This window comes from Tauraco erythrolophus, chromosome 5 (genome assembly GCF_009769465.1).
Source record: "Tauraco erythrolophus isolate bTauEry1 chromosome 5, bTauEry1.pri, whole genome shotgun sequence".
In the NCBI taxonomy this organism is placed as follows: domain Eukaryota; kingdom Metazoa; phylum Chordata; class Aves; order Musophagiformes; family Musophagidae; genus Tauraco; species Tauraco erythrolophus.
The window spans coordinates 46,199,491-46,217,323 of NC_141469.1; the positions used below are offsets into that span (position 1 = coordinate 46,199,491).

General features: G+C 41.1%; 1 protein-coding gene across 1 annotated transcript in view; it reads left to right on the forward strand.

The window, feature by feature from the left end:
- Positions 1–1,119: 1,119 nt before the first annotated feature.
- NWD2 (NACHT and WD repeat domain containing 2) overlaps positions 1,120–17,833 on the forward strand; it is a 56,935-nt gene continuing 40,221 nt past the window's right edge. Inside the window, exon 1 of the mRNA XM_086612245.1 lies at positions 1,120–1,270. Coding sequence (XP_086468371.1) covers positions 1,120–1,270 — 151 coding nt within the window. The remainder of the gene's footprint in view (positions 1,271–17,833) is intronic.

Consider the following 17,833-nt stretch of genomic DNA (forward strand, 5'->3'; position numbering starts at 1 on the left):
CCTCTGTCCAAGTCTGCATCTTCCTCCCAAGAAGGTATTCCCACGGCCAACAGACCCACCAGGCTAATTGAGGCCCGGTGCCCACCTCTTCCCTGCCTCCTCCGCCCCCCCCGCCCCTCCCTTCCCCGCCTGCCCGCCCCTCTCTGGGAGGTCGCTAAACTCCGCGGCTCGCCGAAGGCCCGCCGCCCGCTGGGGCTGGGGCCGCCGTGCCGTGCCGTGCCGCCACCCGCCAGCGGAGACCGGCCCGCCGCCCCCGCGCACGGCGGAACCGCGGCCCGACCCCGCCGCCCTCCTGAATATTTGATGGGCGCTGCCCGACGGGATGCCCCGCCACTGACTGCTGCAAAGGGACCGCATCCCGCCGGCTGCTGCTCTCGCTGCTTCCTTCCTCTTTCATTCTTCAAACCGGGGCTTTTCATTTATTCCGATAAATAAATAACTGATTAAAAAAAAAAAGGAAAGAAAAAAGCAGCAGAGCATCTCTTTTGTGTCTGAGCAGATGGGACTCCTGTGCAGGCGATTACAGAACAAAACACAAGAAGGGCTCTGAACTCTTCAGAGCCCGAAGGATGAGCCGGCAGCAGTTTTCCTATAAAAATCCGATCCCGGGGCTGTGACACACTCGGAGGAGAGAAGGCGCCGTCAGCCTCGCCGGAGACGTCCCTGCTTTGGACACCGCAAACCCTCGAGGGCGAAGGGCGAACCCGAGACATTCGCCGGCCAGACCAAGCAGCGGCTCTCCCGGCGTCCCGCCGCTTCTCCGCGGCGGCCGCTGGCCGCGGGCAGGCTGCCGTCGTCCCGCCGCCTCCGCCGCGCCCGGCACCGCTCCGCAGCAAACTTTCTTCCCGCGCCCTCCCTGCCGCTGGGGAGCGGCTTGGGGGTGGGGGGCGGCCGACGCCTCCCCTCCTCGCTGCCCCCGCGCTCCGGCGCCGGGCGGCGGCCCCAGCCGCAGCCGCGCCGCCGCCGAGGAGGCAGGCGGTGGCCCCGGGCAGCCGGAGGGTCCGCATGGCCGCTGCCGGCGACGCGGTGGCCAGCGCCGCTGCCGCCGCGGCGGTCCGGGGGCTGCCCTGAGCCGGAGCCCGCCGGCCGCCTGCGAGGATCGCCCTGCGGAGCGGCGGGATGTGGCCGGCCGGGGCGGGCGGCAGGGTGCCCTGCCCGCGGGACGCGGCGCTGCGGCGGGCGGCTTTCTCCGGCAACCTCTCGGCGCTGCCGTCCCACCTGGTGCCGAGCGGCAGGAGCGTCCGCGTCTTCATCAGCGCCAACCCTGAAGGTAACCCGCGGCCCGCCGGGCCCCGCCGCTCGCCGCCGCCCGCCCCGCAGCTCCCCCTGCCGCCCGCGCCGCTCCCCGGGCCCGGCCGCCGCCGTGCCGCTTCCCGCTGCTCCCGGGCGGCGCCGGGCGCCCTCGCTCAGGGGGTCCGCGGCGTGGCCGGGACCGGCTCCTCGACTCTCTTGCCACAGCCGGCCCCGAGGGCCGCCCGGCCGCCGCGCTCCGGGGAGCGGGGCCGCTCCGTCCCGCGGGGCGACGTGTGGGGCGGCGGTGGGGTGGGGTGGGGTGGCGGGGCAAGGCGCGTGGCAGCGGCTGGCTTTACGGGGCGGCGGGGGAGGAATTTGGAGGCGCCGATATACTTTGCTCCTCAACTTTTATGCCTATAAGTGGCACGTCTGAAAGGCACCGGGCGGGGAGGCGGGGGAGGGTGTCTCTCTTTTTTGCGGTGTCGGAGCGGGAGGGCACACGGGGCTGGGCGGGCTCCGGACATGGAAACGGGCTGCCTTCTAGCGAAGGGGAAGCTTTTCCGGGGGGATGTTTTGTGGAGCTCTCCTGGGGAGGCTGGTTAATAGAGTTTCCGATTGATTTCAGAGCACAGCGAAAGCAGGTCTCCGCCGGCTGAGGCTACAGCGAATGTGGTCCTTTGATCCCGGTCATAAGCGGCTTCCAAGGAAGCGTGCACTGAAACCTGCAGTGTAGTTTTAGCTTAGTAAGTCGGGATCACATTCTCGGTGCCTAAACTAATTAGGCATCCTGCTACTTAAAGCCTATTTTTAAAATTACCCTTTGATAACGAGGAATTTGCATACATTCAGGAGGTGTCATTCCCACTCATAAGATTTAAGTTGCTGAAGCATATTCCCACTTGAAGCACGGAAGTAATAAATTAAGCGTTCACACCTATGACATTTCTTGTCTGTAAAAACGAGCCCACTGTATTCACAATTCTCTTTCGCACCACCGCCCACCACCTTCCCCCCCAACGCTTCTAATTCAACAATACCGTCACCTTTTAGGCAAACATCAGAGATCTTAAAATCATGCCTGAAATGACAAAATAGTTTGAATTTTGAAGTGAAAATTATCTTGGCACCGATACTTACGTGAGTACGAGAAATAGAGCTCACAAGCAAAAAAAAAGTGGGCATAGCGCTGCCTCGGAGAATTCCCACACCTCCAGGTCTTCCGAGTTGCGCTCGACACAAGGAAACTCTCAGCTCTCACATCCGACATCCCTGTTTGTTGAAAAAGATGCCATTCTTTAAGGAAGGCATGAAAATGCTTGCAGTTTATTGTTGCAATCTAAGGAAAGATATATAAATAGCAATAATCGAAAACAAATGTTGTTTGCTCTGAAAGAAGATTGGCTGGATTTTTAGAAGATATGTTATTCATTGGAAATGGATTTCTGCCAGCATCGCCCTAACTGTGGAGCTACTGATGCCTCCGTATTTGACGTGAATGGCATTTAGGATAGCTTGGTATGTCAGCTAGATATTTGCTAAAATAAAAAAGAAAATTACTAAACTTATTCTAAAAGTTGGGGTTTGAAGCCATATATATCCATTTGCAGGATTTTACCCCTGCATTGTTATCTGAAAATTTTAGCTTTAAAAAAATAAACTGGGAGGAAGAAAATAATTTGGTCAGTTTAGGTTTATTTACATTAGCTTCCTTGTAGACTCACGTGGTCACAATGATTAACACTTCTCACATCCAAAATTTTAGCTGCAACATTGCTCCTGCTTTTAAAAATGATAGTGTGGGACAGAAATTTCAGAGTGGTTACAGATTTTCATTATGAACATTTAGGGACTCCAATTGATGAGAAAGAACCATGACTATTTATCAGCGATACCACTGATAGAATTATTACTAACTGTATGTGACCTTAAAAAAAGAATATATGGATAAAAAAGAAAAAGTAGCCTACAATGGGATTTAGAAATCATCTAGTAAAGTACTTAGAAATAAAAATAGTTTGCAAAATACCTAGAAGAGTTCACCATGCAAGAGTTCTGGAAAAAAAGGTTAAGCTCTTCCAACTTAGTAAACTATTTAGCATATTTAAGCCCCAAACCACAACGTATATTTGCATGACTAAGACCTTTCTTAATTTTCAGCGTATCAGTACACTTTATACTTGTTCTTCCTGGTGCTGATCATTCCTGCAAGGGGCTTTGAGTCCCCAGACTGCTAGTGGTAGCAATGAATACCCCCTGGCTCTGCTCTGTACCTATCCGAACTATGGTGTCGGAGAAGCTTAGGGACCCATCCTGCTAGCCATCACAAGAAAACTTTATCTACAGCTTAAAGCGTGCACGCTTAAAAGTTGTTTTCTGGAATTACATCAATTTAGTACGTGTATATTGGACAACTCTGGTGAGTTAGTGTTTTGTCTGTTCTTTATGAGCATACTTTAGTATGACTGAAATATGTTTTTATTATGCAACTAAGAAAATAGTTATTTGTAAAATTTCTTAAACAGAAATCCATAAAAAGATCACTAAGTGGTGACAGTGAGCATGGGTAACAGGATTAGAATTGCTTGCTTTTACAGTCTCTTGTTGTCTAGAGGAAATTTTGTAGGTAAGTGAAACTGTATTTTCCCCTAGCAGTTAACAGGATTGTCCTGCTCAAATTGTTGATAACTGAAAATGATTGGATCTTTAGAAATGCTGAAGTTGCTTTATTATTTGAATATAAATAAGTTTGTTTTCTCATTTCAGTAGATATAAGCAATCAGACATTTTAAATATGTATTTTGGCTAAGAAGGGTTGAAGATTTGGCTTTAAATAATTCATTGGTTTTGTCAACATATTTTTATTGCTTCAAAGTGACAAGGAAAGTAAGTTACATTCACCTGCTTTTACTGTTTCATGTAGAAATCTGTGGACTGTAACAGCAATCAGTTAATGACAATTTCTCTGCTACTCAGTTGTGCCTGTACGGATGCTGCTATTAACATACAGTTCATATTAAATACAACAGGTATAAACTTCCATGTGGTCCTGTTACCTGGAGCTGTGGCATCAGCCCTATATAGGTTCAGAACCTTCCAACGATTCTCATCACTACTTCAAGCAGAAAACTATTTGAGTTGCAAAGTCTGCTATTTCAAGAAATTATGTGGCGATATGAGGCAATATTACAAGCCCTGGTTGAAACTGATGCCTTAACTGGAGTTAGGAATTTGTCTTGAAAACAAGATCCTGTGAATTGGAACATACAGTCAAAACACTGATAATTTCAAATTCTCTTGGCTTTTCTGAAAGTAGAGAAGTTAGCCTTTTGCTAGTTTGACTTAAGGTCTTGTTATTGCTTCCATTAGTTAAGACATGGATAACTTTTTACTCTAAACTCTTTAAGTTTTGGTTATGAAAATGCTTTCATGTCTGTAATTTTGCAGAGACCAATGAATGCACTGAAGAGGGATATATATATATAAAGCCAAATCCTACACACAGGTGGTTCCACTGGAGACAGGACATATGCTATACCTTTATATAGCATCTGAGCATGTCCTGACATAAGTGGTGGGAGCCAGTCCTGTCTCTAAGTGTAAACAAGGTTGCGTTTAGCACTTCACACGGAAAGGATGCTCCCTTTTCCATCCGTTATTTCAGCTGCATGCTGCCGCTCCTTTCCATGCAGCACCTCTGCATACTTCCTAAGTTCCACTGCAGGATTTCTTTTATTGCATCTTGACAGTTAATACTTTTTAGCCATTTTTAGCCATTCAGAACATTTCTATTGTACAAACAGAAACCATTGTGATGAGATCATGATCAAGCTTTGTTTTAACAGCCCTTTTTAATACAGAAAGGCTGTGTTCCTCATGGTTTCTGTGCCTCAAGTACCCATGTTTCAAAACTATAAACTCAACTACATCTAAAAAACCTAACTAATACTAGTTTTGGCATGATTAACAATCTTAAGTATGACGTCCTATGTTTAGGAATGTAAATCATAGAATCATAGAATCATAGAATGGTTAGGGCTGGAAGGGACAAATGAAGTAAAATGAAGATCTTACTCTAATAGAAGATACTACTGATATTACCACAACTTTAAATGTCTCCATTGTACAAGCAAGGTATAAAACTAACCTGTACAGCTGGAACTTCACCAGCTTCCCCCTAGATTGCCTGAGTGAGATTTCCGTGTCTTACACTATTGAATGAATTTGAGTTTTCTTGAGTTATTATACAGTTGTTCAGACGAGTTGATTTCCATTGACATACATCATCCGGAACATTGTATTAATTTGAAAAACGTTTGATTCCAATATAGTACAAATGTTTGATGCCCACTTTACATATTTTCTCAGGACACATAAAGCAGAATTGTCACCTGCAGTTAGTTTTGCTGACTAGAAAAGGATTATTCCTATTAATAATGATTGCAGAAATGGGTCTTAAAAATGTTTTTGTTTGGACCTATTGTTGTAGGCTGCTTTGCAGGAGTTACATGTATTTTTATGCATGTTGATCTACATGTGAAAGAAAAAAAAGTTATGTGCATTTGCAGTTTAGTGCTACTGAACATGAGGGTGGATAACTCGTAACAGATGAATCATGATTGCTTTAATTACAAAGATATTGCCATATGCGGTAAGAGAAAGGTATAACTTTCCATTCTTAGCATGTTCCAGGTGTATTGTATTATATTATTTTTACTTGAAATGTTGTTTGCCTTAAGAAAAATATAATTGAGTAAAAGTTAATGTGGAAAAATACTCAAAAGCCAGAATACTGATTAGTTAATGATGGTCTATTTTGGCCAGCCCCAAAATACCATATGGTGTCCCTACTTAGATACATTGCCTGAAGATCTTTTTATAAAGACAATTTTATATAATCTGGGTGGAATTTATTCCTTAGCTAAAGGAAAACACAGATGTTCAAGTGTATGAAATTGCAAGGGAGGTGTTGCGGAGATGTGGAGACAAATAACTCCAGGACTTTTTTTATGCAAAGTGTTAGTTCTGGTTACCTAACTTTGTACCTATTTATGGTTTTACGTGACGCACATCACTGTAGTGTTTAAGAGCTACAAACCAAGCTACACTTGGGAAAAAAAAAGTTCAATAGTTTTAGAGATAAAGTTGAGTATCTCAGAGTTTGGGAGAGCAACATGGTTCAAGTATCTGGGTTTGATATGGGCCTTGATTTGAAATATGTCTTATTTCAGGAGGCCCAGAGGTGAGAGATATCTACAGTTCATTAGCTTGGAAAGAAGCCTGGCATTTTCAGTATTTCTGCCTCTATGTGAGGTTTTCTCTCTTTCCTCTTGTGCCGCAGATGTTGGTGTGGCTGAGCAGAAAGCAAGATCTGACTCTCCTTGAGACTGTATGACCAAGTCTCCCGTAGGCTTTAACTTTTTTTGCAAGTCAGGGCCAGGAGATCTCAAGCAGAACCAGTACAAGATGATTTTTTTGTTGAGCAGATCCTCAAGCCTTTGTTCCTGTTAGAGGAAACGATTGTTCTGAGCTACGATGGAGACTGAATTGAAGTTTATTCTGCCGGACAGATAAACTTGAGAAACTGTTCATAAACTGTATGAAAAAAAAAGAACTGTTGTTCTTGTCCTCCTGTTCTTTTTGTGAGTTCTTTGCTTATGCAGCCTGGGGACTGGATTTGCTCTAAATGTACCAAATATGCAAGTGGAAACATTGAGACCTTTTGTTTAATTTTCAACAACATTTTTCATTCATGTACTTTAAGTGTAGGACGTGCAAGACTAAGATCAAGAGGGGTGGGTTGGGTTTTTTTTAGTAAAACAGCAAGCTATTTAGTTTGTTGGTTTTGTTCTTTCTTCTTGACATTTAGAAATAAGAAAAATGAACTGAAACCCGGTCACATTCCTGCTAAGCTGCATCTGCAATTATCAGCTCCAAAAGTTTGGGTTAGGTATTTACACTATCTACTTAAAAAACAGCATTTAAAATTTTTAACCACATGACCATTCTTTTTATTAAAATTGTATTTTTCTGTATTTTTTGTATGTATGTCTATAGTGTGTATACATACACACATATACACTAATTACATAAAATAGTATAAACTGTATAAAATGGTGTAAATGGATATATGAAACTCCAGCCACATAGTCATAGATAATTTTCAAACTTGCTGTTAGGACCCCTTATGAGAACGGGTATTTACGTTCCAAGGGCATCACTCAAAGTTGTAATTCTAGAATTACTGAAGAACAGCCTAAGTTTTGTTAAATGCTATTGTAAAAGTAAAAGCTTTGCAGAGGAGTTTAGATTTTATCTACAGGTAAACTTGTAAACATTCAGGGTTGTATGCACGTGCAGCTTAGGTTCTGTGACTGTACTGAAGAAATAATATTAGAGCAGAACCTACAATTTCTTTTCTTCCTAACTTTGCAAATATTGCTTTATTTCTTCAGATGTATTTGCATGCTAGACTAGTTTCACATATTGTAGTTTATGTATATATACATACATATATCTGCATGCATCTTTTCATTAAACTAGAAATACAGAGCAGTCAAGATGTGCATAGGACACTGGAGCGTGCCTCATTCTTGTGTGAAGTGGCCATCCTTTCCGAGACAGACAAAGAGGAGCTTGCGCCCCTGTGCGCTTGACACAGTTTCTAGGTACAGTGAGGGACAACGAAACACTCGTGCAAATTCCATGTGATATTATTTTCTCCAATAGTAGGTTAGATGATGGACAGCAGCAGTATTGAATTGAGTCCTTATTGCGAATCGTTCCTCAGCAAGGTATGAGACCTAGCTTGAAATGAGAGGCAGCACCGTGCCGGCAGCATTGGTGCCTCCCCCCATCAACACAGGGGAGCTGTGGATAATTTTTAAATACTTATCACAGAAAGAAAACTTTAGATCAAGGAGTTACTGAACTTCTAATTCAAGATACTTCTAATTCAGGCAGTGCCTGAGCAGCAATTTTTTTCATCTGAAGCAAATGAAATTTCTTTGAATTTTCATCTGCTTAAAGAGTATTTTGTGATAAGATATCCTTTCATGCTGCAGTAATAATACATTAGTGATATTTAGCTACCAGTAATTTAAGGTTTGAATATATTAAAGGTGGTAGATATAAATATAATGTAGTCATAGATAGTCGTGTGTATAGAATACAGAGAAATCTGGCAGTTTTTAATATAGGCAGTGCTGTTGAAGACAACTGCTTTATCCCCTTACTGGAATTTTAATTAAAGAAGGATAATAATAGATAGAATTAGAGAACCCAATTTAATCATGTTGTGCCAGTGCAACTCTAAAATAACTCCACTGGCCTGATGCTACTCTTATTAATTTAGATTTTGTATCAGAGAAAGGCTTTCACTTCCAAAATCTTTAGTCAAAAGAGGAGCAGGGCGAAATGACAGGTAGCTGAAAGCAGGGAGTGTAGCAAGGTAAACAGTCAGCACAGAGTACCATATGCGTGCTGCTGTGTTGGGCAGGGAGGAGATGTACCACATGCAACTCCTGTAAGCCACACCATCACCACCATAATTACATGCCTGCCTCTGTCTTTGCCCTGGTCTTAAACTGCCTCTATAAGCATCTGCTAATGCCCGATGTCAGAGATAAGGTGCAGTGCTGGACAGACTTTATGCCTGACCAACTACAGTCAGTCTTGTACAGAATCTGGATCTAGAGAAAAAAAGTCATCTTTACAGACTAGATTTGTCAGGCTGTTCAAAATACACTTGGTGCTGGAGTGACAGAAGCTGGAGAGACTAGGAAATGGCAGGATTTCCACGCTGGGCTTAATCTGGAGTCATGCTGTTGCTAAGTATTAGTCTTTGGGACTGATCAAATAGCTGAACAGATCAGATATCAAATTATCAGAGCCTGAAAAATAGTCTTGTACAGCCTGCTCCTACCGTTTGCTTGGGGTGGCACAGCTGCAGTCTTCACTACAGAAACATGTGTCTTTGGTATGATTAAACACTCAAAAATGTTTATTAATAGAGTCCATATGACTCTACTAGCAATTAAGTACTTTTGCAGTCCCACCTATGCTTTATCAATCTCCAGCTTTTTCCTCCAACTCTCTGTTATCTGAATCAGGTATTCAGGTATGTAGTTATTATAGTGTGTGTATGATACATAGCGATGTTATTTGTAAAATTATTATTTAGAGTCTCTGATTAGTAACGTTTTACAAAACATTAAGATGAAATGAGAATTAATGACTAAGAGCTCTATCTGGACAGCCTTAGTTTCAGAGAGCTCCCCAGTTGAAGTGTTTGCTATTGGCAGGCATTTCTGAAGCTTAGACCCTTTGATGTGCTTGTATTGCTAAAGAGCATTTGCATTTCTTACAAGCTACAGCACTTCAGAAAAGTACAGAATAGACATTCAGAAGCATATGGAAGTTCAAAGTTAAAAGTCACTGGCAAAATAAATGGCTTATGCAAACCCTCCAAAACCTCTTTTTAGCATAATGGTTTCAGTATATATTATCTATTAGTTAGTATTTTTTATTTGTGTTGTACAAGATTGATGCCTGACCATGCAATGTAGGAAGAAATGACTGGCACTTTGGAATATTTGTAACAGAATCCCTGACACTGCCTGAGCTTACACTCAATGTTTATTCACAAGCGATCTCACTGGCTGGATTTTATTAAGATAAAGACTACTTTTAAATTAATGAGAACCACAGAATAACCATGTGGGTTTAATACTTTTAGATGAGAGGAGTTACCCATATTTGTAGAGTTAGGCACATCAGCTATTATGTATAAGATAAACGAGAAGCAAATGCAGTGATGTTGGTCATAGTCAGTTATCCAAACCTATCATTTTAATGATCTATTTTTGTCTGTCTATCAAAAGAGAGGTTAACTGTGAAGACCTAGTTATCTGAATGTCCTTATTTCCATGAGGTTATTAAAATGGAGCCATTCTAAGAAATAGATAAGGAAATGACAGTGTTCAGTAATCTCAGGAGCCCTAGGTATGAAGTCTAATCTAAAGGACTCCACTGTGTCACACAGGATTCTAACCTAAGGGTTATGTTATTACCAAGAATTTTCCACACCTACCTGTGCCAGCATGACACATCTAGAGGCTCCTGCTATACTGTCATAATCAAACATAACATAAATCATGTATGACTGCTTTATAAGTAATTTTCTTAAAATGAAGGACTTCATCTTTTTATTCTTACCTACTGTCATTTACTAAAGACCCCATAAATTCTAGAAAAGGAGATCAGAGAAAAAATATTTTCTTACTTCATAATAATCCTGGTGGCTAGATTCACAGTCTGCACTGTTCTGGCAAGACAAAGTTATTTGTTATGAAGGAAACATCTATTTTTCTTCTTCATTTTCCACCTTATAATATTTCTGATGGCTAAGATGCTGAGAGTAGTGAGCAGTAAGTGTTGATCCTCTTTTTAGGAGTGGTTACTGGTAAATCGAGAAAATCATATTATTGTTTGATAATGGTCTTGATTTACTTATATATTTATTGGATTACATTTAAATGTGATTAAGAATTATGCAGTGCTCTTGAAGCAAGTTACTAAAGCATTCCTGTGTACATGGTCCCTAATTTGGCATATCAAGACCCTAGCAAAATTTGTATGATGATTTACTTTGAAATGCAAGTCATTTACAACATCGGATTATAAAGAATTAAGCAATATGTGGTGAGCAAAATGAGTGCCATTGAGTTCAATGACATGCCATTTAAACCAGAAATATGTGGCCATAACAGAGGTCCTAGGGACCTTTGGCAGTTATTTCCTTAGGCAGTTATTTGTTGGTGGAAATCACAGACCAGAAGGCTGGAAGGGAGCTCTTGAAGCCTTCAGATCTGCCCTCCTGCCTGAAGTAGGATCAAGCATACCTACGCCATTCCTGACAGAAGACAGTCTAGCGCTTCATGAGCTCTGTCCAAACCAGTTAAGAAAATACATAGGAAAATGGACTGTACAACATACTGCTGCACTGTCTTCAACAGCACTAATGGTAGTGCTTACTGCAACATATACAGACACAAGATAAACTCATTAGTCAATAGAAACTACCAGAAGTAAAAAATTCCTTGAAAATTTCCTTGCCTAGATTGAGTTTCCGTAACTTTCACTAGTCAATGTAATTATTCATAAATTTCTCAAATCTAGTTTCTGACACATCATCCTTTTACCATGTCAGGAAGCTGATATATGCATCCAAGAAAAGCATATATAATATGAAACAATAAACTCCCATAAAGATTATTTTACCATCTATGTATATCCTGCAGAGGAATGCTTGTTCCAGGTGAAGCTTTCCTGCAAATAAGGCATTTATCAAATATCTAATAGCTCATGTTACAGCTTTTCTTTTGATGTTTTATTTATGAATGGGAGCAGGCAACTCATTTACAGGATTTCTCTTATTTACCCGCTGATTGATTCTCATCTAGGATATTCATTATATTTGAGATTAACACCATTCTGCCAGTTTGTTTAATGTCAGTCAATGAGTTAAAAATATTTTTCAAAAGAGAGCAGAAGATATGTAGAAGACGCACAGATGATCATATATTCTTCCTTTCTTTAGAAAACAGAGCTAAAAATGCAAATGATCTCCTTACACTCCACCTGTTTTAATTATGAATTTTCTATTTTACACTTTCTATAATCAAAACCATGTATAATACTATATAATTCTACTGAGCAATTCTATTGGTGGTGTATTGTTCCAGTGTTAATACCACAGTCAGCTCCTCGTAGTCATTATGTAAATTCAAAATCGTTTCAAATAAAAGAAATGAGAACTCCAGTTGTGGATTCAGTGGTGTTGAACCATATGTAGGTGTAGAAGGTAAAAGATGACTTGCAGATATTTTTAGATATTCTGTGGCCAAAGGACAAATACCTTCACAGGCACTGAGAAAGACTGATAGTGTCTGGCAGTGCAAGAAATGGAAATGAAGTCAAGTCCACACTTTCAGCCATCTTCTACACTGCCATTGAGGGTATAGCATCATAGAAGATCTTTCTCCTTCTTTAAAGGTCATTGTAGCTCACTGGGTATAGTTATTGTGAAAATAAGAACAAAGAGTTGGGGAAGATGGTTGAAGTCATTTGAAAGCACTAATTTGGAAGACCGTCTGTAGTTCAGTCATTGATTGATTAAATTGGAATACCAGTTCTGGAAGTTCTTCAAATATTATTTTCTGTATCACACTGGTGAAATGTATTAGTGGGAAGTTGAACTGAGTTGTTTCAACTACATTTGCTTCTCAAATGGACTAAGTGATTAGAATATGTATTGTCTTTTCAATCACTAACTCCTCAAGATTGTTAAACTGCAAATTCACTATTACCTTAATATACATAATCAACCAAATGTGGTTAGCAAGCAAAAGAAATTAATAAAATCTGGAACAAGAAACAAAATATAGTAAAATCAAGTCATCACAAAAATATTTTACTCATAAAAACAGATGCATTAGAAAATTTATTTTAAAATGGCCTTTTCAACTGGATTATATAATCTTCTCTAAAAATGATGCTTAGATGAATCATTAGAATTGGAAAGGGAGAACGGAGGAAAGCTAAATCACTCTTCCTTTACATGTTTTCCTCTCAGACGTTACATAATCCGTCAAAACGAGCCAATTTTGTGAATTATTTGGTCATGCTCAATGACCTTTAATGCAGAGCCCACCTGGAATTCTCAGTTTTAAAACCTGTTGCACCGCAATGCCTGTAAGTGGGTGGTTATAGCTGGGTAGAAGTTGTCTTGTCAGTATGTGGAAGAGTCCTGTGAGAAATCAGTCGAGATTCTCTTATTTAGGCAAGGTGTGGTTGAGTTTCTGGCAACCCTCCCTCACGTAGTCCTGTTGTTCTGGGCTTCATGCCCTCTTGCAGCTGCTCTCCTTTGCCAGGATTGTCACTGAGTTTCTTCATCTTTGATTATTGTTTCTACAGCAGCCAAGTACTATTCTGACTGTGCAGCGATGTTATTTAATAGTCGTCTCCATTTAGTTATCAAGAAAGAAAAAGACCGTTGCAAAGAAAACTCCTGCTTTATTGATGCAGACTTACCGCACTGACAGCAAGCAGCATCTCTCACTTCTTCTGTGGGTGTCTCTGCAAAGCCACAAGTGTCATGTTCAAGACCTTTTCATCTTCTGACATAAAAGTCTTAACATCTTTCACCTGAAGCCCATACAGCAGGCTACGTTTATCAGTCATGCTTTTCCGGCTGGCCCGACTGACTTCAGCAGTTTTGTAGTAACCCAAACCATGGCCATGTTCCACCAAAGTTAAGGAAAAATACAACCTGGATTAGAAATTTGTGACTAAAGAACTTAAATAGAAAGTTCAGAGAAGGGAAGGGCAACTTTATCGGAGAGCCAACAGTGCTTGCAGAGCTCTTCCATAGCTTTGCAGCACCAAATCTGAAGTCACATAGAAGTGTTTATTGAAATTTCTTCAGAACAAGGTGTATTTAATGGGCCTGCTCTGGCCTGTACTGTGAAATGCGTGTGTGCTTTTATGAGCCTTGCTTTCACTTGTTTTTTCATGCTCACACCTGCTTTGTGCCTTCTCAAAGCCTACCACATACTACCTCCTTGGCTTCCAACACTTGAATCTACAGTTCAGTTAGGAGACAAAATGTCTGTGACATCCCATTGCTTTATTGATTGTGACTGCCTCATTACCTCAAGTGCTTTAGTAAAGTACCCTGATTGTTTTCACTTTGATCTAGTGATGTTAGAAAAAAAAAAAAAGGTAAAGCTACTGCAGTACACACGACTTAATTGTTAAAAACATTTACCATTGTTGTACAGCTTGTTTTTCTGCTTTCTAGGTAATTCCATAATTTTTTGAAGTGTGAGTTGCCACCTCTAGATGAGTTAATAGGATTTTTACACAAATCTTTGTTATTGCACTGGTCCTTTTTAGGTCTTCTGTTACATGCTTTTGCACAGCTCACTCAGAAGTCCTCTCAGATTTTACAAAAAGTTTTTCTTTCACGTTAATTTTGATTATAGTTGCAAATTCTTGCCCTTGTAGGCTTTGGTAGGCTTTGGCGTTTTCCAGTGCCTAGTTTATAATAAGCTTTGGTGTTCTGCAGAGATAATTTTCAGACTTAATTTTGATGTCTCTAAATGTGCTGTCTCTTCAGTTTCTCCTGTCACGTCATTTAATTGTATGACAATAATTGTTTGTAAATGGTCATGTTTTTTGAAGAATTTTTCCTAGTTTACTTTATTAAATGGAAGAATTAGATTTTGTTGAATTCTTCCACTTCTGCAGTTAGCAGTATGCAAAATCCTCCCCCTGTAGAGATTCTGCCTTCAACTCATGTTGCTGCTGAAGCTCTCACCATGCATTGGCAATTCCGTGCAGATGCATTTGCATCTGCAGTGTTTGCCAGAAATCATAGGCACCCCAGCTGCAATCTAGGCACCATTTGCAGGATTGGGAAAGGATTCCAGGTCAACCTAACTCCTCTTTTTTTTCTTTAAGAACATCTACATGTAAGGGTGCTATATTCCCAAGGAGTAATGTGAGGTTAGTTATTAGGACACATTATGAGACAGAATTCTGCTTCAGAGTCCTCACTCATACCACACTCACTAGATTTAATAAGTATTTAGTGGAGTTTTATTTATTAATTTATTTATGGATTGAAGGATTTCATCCAGACTCTGTGGAAGTCAGTAAGGCATCAAAAGGTACTGGGTTTCAATACATGCCACATATGTAAAACTTCATTTAAGATCTGCTGAGATTAACAGATCTTTCCATTAACTTCACCAACCTTTGGATCAGAATCCAAGTCTGTTTCATGTAAGCATATTGTACACATAGTAAAACTCAGAACTCTCAGAAACTGACATTTGTTTTAAATTGGGAACACAAATATGTGTGAATAATTAAAAGTCTTTTGATATTTACATATAGGAACTTCTTTTCCCTTCTGTCATGTCAGTTCCATATGATGTTTCCCCAAAACTCTGTATTTTAACATGGGTCCCCTTTGATTTTACTAGTTGCCTTATTTTTTTATGTATATAAATTCACAACTGGGTGTTATTGGTAAGCCAATAGGTGGCACTGGTTAATCATATTAACAGTCAAGATGCAGGGTATTTTATAAGTAAGATGTCATTGTGAAATGTGGCCAGCTATTAAGCATTATAATTAAAAAATAATAAATACGTATTCTATATGCACTGTTTTATATTTGTGATCTCAGAGAACTAACAGCAGGGAACATTTCAGAGAAATAGGTTTTAAAACTACATCTCACTTTAAATCAGATATTGTTTGATTTGTGGCTAAAAAAGAAGAGCTAATTGCTGCAACTAGAAGTTTTAGGCTAGTAATTACGCCCTATATTTTGAATCTTGCCTCAGATAGTTAGGTCTTTTGTTTTCAAATGTGTTTGTTTAAATGTTCTGGTTCAGACCACAAATTTGTAGTCACATCCTGTCATTTCTTCACAACTGAGAGACACGTTTCAGGATTACTTACTATTTTAATGTTATTTTCCGTTAGTCTTCTGATTTTCATGTCAAGTGGCCATTCCTTTGGGCTCAAGTGCTCAGCTCACTGTTGTTGTATTTATTAAGAACTGGGAAAGCTGAGGAGAGGGACATGCCACCAATACTTTTATGCCATACCCTGGTGGCTAGAGCACTAACCTGTGAGTGGAAGGACTGCGATCTAGGTCCTCCTTAGCCCAGCAGTCACGCACACTTTCTACACGTCCCATGAGCGAGCTCCCACTGTGAGGCTGGGTGAGGACACACTGCTGTGTGCATCACAGTAAGGTTGCAGTATTTTGCTAGTCAGAATTTATTTGGAGGGTTAAAGTCAGTTGTGAGTTTTAGTTTTATTAATGAATGGCCTTCAGTCTGTCCAGTTTCTCATTTGCCTTTTTAGAGAACCAGTAGAGACCTGAAGGTTGGCAGTGGTGTTTGGGGAGGGCGTGCTGGGAGAAGTGACCCAGACCAGTCTGTTCCCATTCTCTAAAAAGAGTCTTGGGGAGGTTTGGATGCTTATTCTAATGTTCTCTACTCACAGAAACGCCAAGGGAAGGAGGAAATAACAACATAGTCCATGGAGTTAATTTTCTAGGAAGGCAAGGATAGTAGGTAACTCCAGTAATTTTTCCCTCTCTTAACAGCTACATGATTCAAACTCACTGCTTGTGAAGTGCTCTGAGATTCTCAGATGAAAGGCACTATAGAAATGCAAATGACTTATTATTATGGTATTATTTTCAGAGACAAGGTTTCCATAATATTTAAGGACATTTGTTACCTACTGGTATTCAAAGCTTTTAGTATCAGAGGTAATATACAATGCTATTGTCCATTATCAGTAAAAAAAAGGCAGTTTAAAAGGAATAATTCAGTTTAGTAGTCCTATGTGACAAGAACATAATAGCATTAAGAAGTTTGGCAGCCACTTCCTTACTTGATATTGCTGCCAAGTAATTTTTAACCTCAGTTGCATCATATCCTTAGATAATTCAAGTACAGAAATTCTCACTGCAGTTAGTAGACAATGGTTATAAAATACCCACGTTTTTCAATATTGCAATGCATTTAAAAAGATCCTATGGCAAGAATCTGTCCTACCCAGCCAGCAAATCTAAGCATTTAGAATACTTAGAGGATGAGTGTCTTAGTGGATATGGATTCAGGACTAGATTAGAAGATGCTGACTGCTCATTCAGGGCCTCAGACCTCCATAGTTGCACAGAAGACTCCAACGTTATGTGATAATAAACATATCTGTGTGCATTTGTGCAGGAGCCTAAGCCAGTGGAGAAGTAGGCTGTGAAAGAGGTGAGGTCAAGACCCCCAGCAAGCTTCTGTCCTGACCCACTGTGAAGTGCAGGAACACCAAGCACAGGGGGGGTGATACAGAATTGTTTCTTCTGTGCACACAAGGAGCTGCTCTTTCCTGGGTGACAGGCTGGAGATGAAACCTGCAGGCAGCTCTATGACCCTGGATGACATTAATTTCTGTGGTGCCTTGAACAGCTGCAAGGGCAGCTTTTTTCTTCTTTTTCTGCCTTGGCCTTTCCAGGTTCAGCTGCCTGCCTCAACCTGTTACGTCAGTCAGCAATTTTCCTGCTGGCTCCTGCAAGCCACGTAATGCCACGTTCATCTGTCAGTCAACTGTGGCAGCCCAAACACCCTCCCTGCTTAGGGCTTTTCCCTGCTTGAGGTTCTTAGCTCGCATAGTGCTTGGGTCAGGTTACTCACTGGCTATGTTTCTGTGAACAGACTGTCAACTTGAACGGGCTGCTCCTTTGAGGGTAGTCAAGTGGGGCTCACTGTCCCCACCTGGCACCCCCTGTGCAACACACGATAGCAGGATCATAGAATCATAGAATCATAGAATGGTTAGGGCTGGAAGGGACCTTCAAAGGTCATCTAGTCCAACCTCCCTGCAAGGAACAGGGATATCTCCAACTAGATCAGGTTGCTCAGGGCCTCGTCCAACCTGGCCTTGAACGTCTCCAGGGATGGAGCATCCACCACCTCTCTGGGCAACCTGTTCCAGTGTTATACAACTCTTATGGTAA